Source organism: Sciurus vulgaris (assembly GCF_902686455.1).
Source record: "Sciurus vulgaris genome assembly, chromosome: 5".
NCBI classification, from domain to species: Eukaryota; Metazoa; Chordata; class Mammalia; order Rodentia; family Sciuridae; genus Sciurus; species Sciurus vulgaris.
This window is the reverse complement of record NC_136465.1, coordinates 6,553,025-6,558,297: the sequence shown is the minus strand read 5'-3', so window position 1 is coordinate 6,558,297 and position 5,273 is coordinate 6,553,025. Positions and strand designations below refer to the sequence as shown.

The window sequence follows — 5,273 nt, the reverse complement described above, 5'->3', positions numbered from 1 at the left end:
CCCTACAGGTAGAGGCTCTCATTATTTACAGAGGAAAAATGGGAGCATTTAAAGAGGTGATTTTGTCCAAGGTGCCACCACAGGCAAAGCTGGAGACCACTGGGAGCTGTGTGCATGCTAGCCCCTCGGGAAATCCTCCATCATAGTGGTCGGCAGGTAACAAATACTTCTTATGTACAGAATCTTGCAGAAAATATTCATGAAAAAATTAAATGATACACAAAATATGACAGCGTGAACAGGATGCCCAGTGATAGCCAGAGCGGGAGAGAGAAATTTGGCAGGCAGACAGGCCTAAAGGGCCCCTTCTCATGCTGCATTTCACTTCTGCCTCTGCTACTGACCACAGATGGAGTAGACAGCTCCTGACCAGCACCTACATTGGAGCCTGACATTGTGCTCAGAACCCTGAACCAGTCCCGAGTTATCAATCCCTGACTGGGCAGGTGTGACTGGACTCAGAAACCACTAATTTCAAATCACCAGTCCATGGTCTTTATGGGTGACTAACTCCCCTCTCACATCATCATAGAAAGCCCTAGACAGCAGCCATTGGGCAGCACCCTGCTCCTGCTTTCCTTCATTAGTTTCATGCATTCACTTATTTTGCTCTCCTGCTCTGTGACCCTGGATCTCATTCTTCACAAGACAAAGAACCTACAAATCCTTTCTTCTCCACCCTTCTCCTGATCATCATAATTAATTTAAGGGTGTGGGAGATTAAATGACAGAAAGCCCTGGAGAACTAGTGAAATCATTTGCATTGTCACCTTTCAGAATCCCAACAGAGGTAGACAAATCCTTTTCTAGCTATGTTTCAGATCATTCCACTGAAAAATAAAATTTGAGAGGTAAAGAGCCATAGAATTAAAAACCTTACTACATTAATCTTATGTAAATTATTTATGGTTCTGGGGTCATAGCTCAGCAGAAGTGGGCTTGCCTACCATGCATAAGGTATTGGGTTTGATTCTAGCACCACATAAAAATAAATAAAATAAATTATTTATGACCCTACAGGAGTACTGGCATTTGGGTGGAGAAGTCTGTACACATGATACATGAAAATTAGAAGGAACATTATCTTGAACATTATTGAAATCTTATTCTAACTGGTGCCACATGCCTCCTTGATATTTCTGCTGAAGACAGGCAGCCATATTCCCAAATGACTTCCTTTTGAACCCAAAACCACCATGGCAATGAATGAGGAAAATCTTCCAACATGACTTGTTTCATTGAGAAGACAAGGAATTGAAATATATCCTTTTCTCGGAAAAGTGGTTTAAACTGGAGAAACACTTTTAATAAATGCAAACAGTACTCCCTTTGAAATATAACCGATATGCCTCAAATGCTAAAAGAATGGGCACAAACACAAACAACAAACTAAATTTTGTCCTGTATTCTTCATATTCCAAGTTTTTTGAGACCCAATTCAAAAGTATTCCTATCACACCAACCGAGCAGACTACCAAAAATGTTGAATTTTTGGTTTGCCTTGTCTAACTGGACCTCAGGATATTTCTGAACAATCCTGATAATTGAATAAGATTCTGTGCTCCTGGGATCTGCAAATCAGAGAAAGAAGTCAAGGAGTCTCTCCCAGAAGGGATCTGACCACACCCAAAATTTTTAATCCATTTAAGTGCCTAGAGGTGATTGGCAGATCTTACACTGAGTCAGTGGGTGTGGTGGAAAAGCTGAGCTGTAAAATGGCTGGAAACTTGGAGAAAACTGTTATTTGAAGACCAGCTCAGAAGAAGAAGCTTTCCTCCTCTTGAGATCCCAGCTGGGAAAGCCTGTGGTCAGTGCTCCTGGAGACATGGAGGCAGCTTCACCCCACTGTGGAGGTAAGTCTCTGTTTGATGCCTTTGTGAAACCTAAATGTTCTTGAAATGCAGCTGATGCTAAAGTCCCTTTGGGTTTTTATCTAGCTGGAGAGGCACCATTGTCATCTTGCACTAATGCATGCTTGAATAATGATTTGGCTCTTGTAGGGACACAGCTGGCTCCTAGGGAGAAACTATCTCTGAGCTGGCAGAGATCTTCTGGGGCTGGTGCTGGACTGAAGAACACGGGAAACACTTGCTACGTGAATGCCACTCTGCAGTGTCTGACATATACCCCTCCTCTGGCCAACTACATGCTGTCCCAGGAGCCTTCCCAAACCTGTCCTCCTCACAGGGTCTGCATGCTGTGTGTGATGCGAGCTCACATGACACGGGCTCTCCACCACCCTGGGGATGTCATTCGGCCCCTGCCTGCATTGGCTGCTGGCTTCCACACATGGCAGCAGGAAGATGCCCACGAATTTCTGCTGTTTACCCTCGACGCCCTGCAGAAAGCATGTCGGCGTGGGCACAAGCAGCCAGGGGCTCGCTCCCAGGACATCACCCTCATGCACCAAATATTTGGAGGGTGCTGGAGATCACAAATCAAGTGTCTCTGCTGCAACGGCCTTTCAGACACTTTTGAACCCTATCTGGACATCACCCTAGACATCATGGCAGCTCAGAGTGTGCAGCAAGCCTTGGAGCAGTTGGTGAAGCCTGAATGGCTAGAGGGGGAAAATGCCTATCACTGTGGTGTTTGTCTGAAGAAGATGCCAGCCTGCAAGACCGTGAGCCTGCAGACTGCCTCAAAGGTTCTCATGCTTGTACTGAAACGGTTCTCAGTTCTCACAGGTGACAAAATTGCTAAGCAGGTGCTCTATCCTGAGTGTCTTGACATGCAGCCGTACATGGCTCAGCAGAGCAGCAGCCCACTGGCCTATGCCCTCTATGCCGTGCTGGTCCATGCTGGAGTGAGCTGTCACAGTGGACATTACTATTGCTACATAAAAGCTGGGAATGGCCAGTGGTATAAAATGGATGATGCTAAGGTAGTGGCCTGTGACATTACTTGTGTCCTGGGTCAGTGTGCATATACCCTCTTTTATGTCCAGAAGAGTGAACTTGAATCTGACAGTGGGAGCGTGTCACAAGGCAGGGAACCGAGTGCTGTTGAGACTGAAGACTCAGTCTTGGGAGTTGCCCAAGGAGAGCTCCAGGGAGACTCCTGTAGCCACATAGAGGAGTCAGAGGAGCCCCTGGGCGGCACAGCCGCCAGAAAACTCACCTTAGATTTGTGGAAGTTCCTCCAAGAACAGAACCAACCAAAGTCTGAATCCAACCCCAGGAAAGTAAAATTCACTCCACCTCTCAATGGAGTCACCACTCACCAGACAAAACACAGAGGAGGGCAGAGAATTCATGATAACCAGGAAATAAACAAGCCCAACAAGGTTACGAAGAGCACAGTCGGTGAGGAGTCCATGAACACTGGTATTGGAGGAAGGGCCAGAGCCACCAAGAGGAAGAACAAGCAGGGCAAGAAGTTGCTGTGGTGTTCTAGCAATCCAGTACGAAGATGAGCCCAGGTGCGTGAACATACACTCACACAGAGGCACACAGGGAACCCCTAAAATGCTGGAGATGGGTAGACTCTGTCTAGATCCTCCTCAGAATTCTCCACATGAATTTAGGGGCCAGAATTCTAAATTTCAAATGTTAGAGGTGCAACTACAATTTATATCCAAGTCTTCAGAATTATTCTGGGACCTCAGAGTTCCCTGGTAAAGCTAATGGTGGTCTCAAAGGCGAAACCATGGTGACACGCTCACCTACGCAGCTCCAAATATTCAGCCAGTAGCACCTGGGCTTCCCCAGCCTCAGTGCCCCACACTGCTTGTCAGGCCTTCTGCCTGCCACTCTTCTCTCCTCTAACTCCAGCCCCCCATGTGACCCTTTCTCCATGAACAGGTATCTCTGAAAGAGACGTAAGAGCAGAGCTTCCAGGACACTCTGGGTCTCATAGGTTAGAGTAGAACACACACGTACATAAAAATAGCTTAGAGTTTTTTCCAAATCTATGATTAATTTTCAGATCTGAGGATCAAGGGAAACCAGTGGGAAATTGCAACATTTGTACAATTAATGTGTTCATTAAATTATGTGATATGACACAATTGTTTCAAGGGATTGGAATTTGTGAATTCTCCCACGTGTGAAATTGTGCGAATAACAAGTAAATTTCAAAAGGAAATTATATGCAAGCTGTAATTGTGACCCATTTATCTTGTTTCATTTGAGATATGATAATTCTTTGTGCCAACAATGTACTGTGCAATTTTTTGATACTTGTATATATTATGATGTCTACTACCTCCAATGTTTATTCTTTCATGTTGGTGAGAATATTCAAACAACCTCTTCTTTGTTTTTGAAAACATGGCAACATGATCACTGTCACCAGGTTGAACCTGGAGGACATTGTGTTGATGAAGTCAGCCAGGTACAGAAGGGGATTATTTTGTTTTCTTAAAGCAGAGCCTCAGTTCTCCACCCTCATGTGCAGACGCCAGGTCCCGTGGAGTTCCATCAGTTGATTCCAAACCATTGTGAAAGTCAAGTCAACGTGGAATTTGTGCCACAGAGAGTTTTCACTTTCTAGTACCCACTGTAAAAGTCTACAAAATAAAAATCAATTTTGACAACCAGAGATCCAAGCTTTCCTGATCTACCCATCACTCACTGTGAACTTGTTAGATCACCCGAGCCTGTTGAACACTTCTCGCCTGCTCCCACATACAAAAGAGACTTCAATAGTTTCAGATTTGTTAAGAAGAAAACTTATATTCTGAATATAGTAGCCAGGCTTCAAAAGAAGGCTCATTCACACTTTGAATGGTGAGCAACCTCCACATCCTCATCTGCATTTCTTACATTGTCTTAGACAACAGCCATGCTAATGGGGTGAGAAGGTATTGCACTGTGACTTTGATTTGCAATGAAATGGAGAGCTGATGATTTTGTGTAGTTTTTCTTGGTTTTCCTGGTCATTATTATTTCTTCTTTTAGAAAGTGTCTATACACATCATCCATATATTTTTATTACAATAAAATTTGTGGTTTTGTGGTTGTTACAAGATTTTCTGCTTTCTCATATATGCTGAATATTAACACTCTCAGATGAAAGGTTGTTCAATATTTTCTCACATTCTGTTAGTTGTCTCTCCACTGAGGATGTGGAGAAAATGAAACTCTTATTGTCTGTTGATGGGAATGTAAATTAACTGAACCACTATAAAAATCATTATGGATTTCCCTCAAATAACTAAAAGTACATATACCTTGTGGTTGGGGTACCCCATCTTGGGCTTGTATCCATGGCAATTGTCTTCAACATGTCAACAAGATAACCACACAGACATATTTATAGTAGCTCTATTC

At 43.8% G+C, this 5,273-nt stretch overlaps 1 protein-coding gene across 1 annotated transcript; it reads left to right on the top strand.

The window, feature by feature from the left end:
- Positions 1–1,825: 1,825 nt before the first annotated feature.
- On the top strand, positions 1,826–3,415 carry LOC306662319 (ubiquitin carboxyl-terminal hydrolase 17-like protein 6; the record flags this gene model as incomplete). Its single annotated transcript, XM_079141826.1, has 2 exons — positions 1,826–1,853; positions 1,938–3,415. 2 exons carry the CDS (start codon positions 1,826–1,828, stop codon positions 3,413–3,415), a joined length of 1,506 nt encoding a protein of 501 aa, XP_078997952.1.
- Between the last annotated feature and the right edge of the window lie 1,858 nt (positions 3,416–5,273).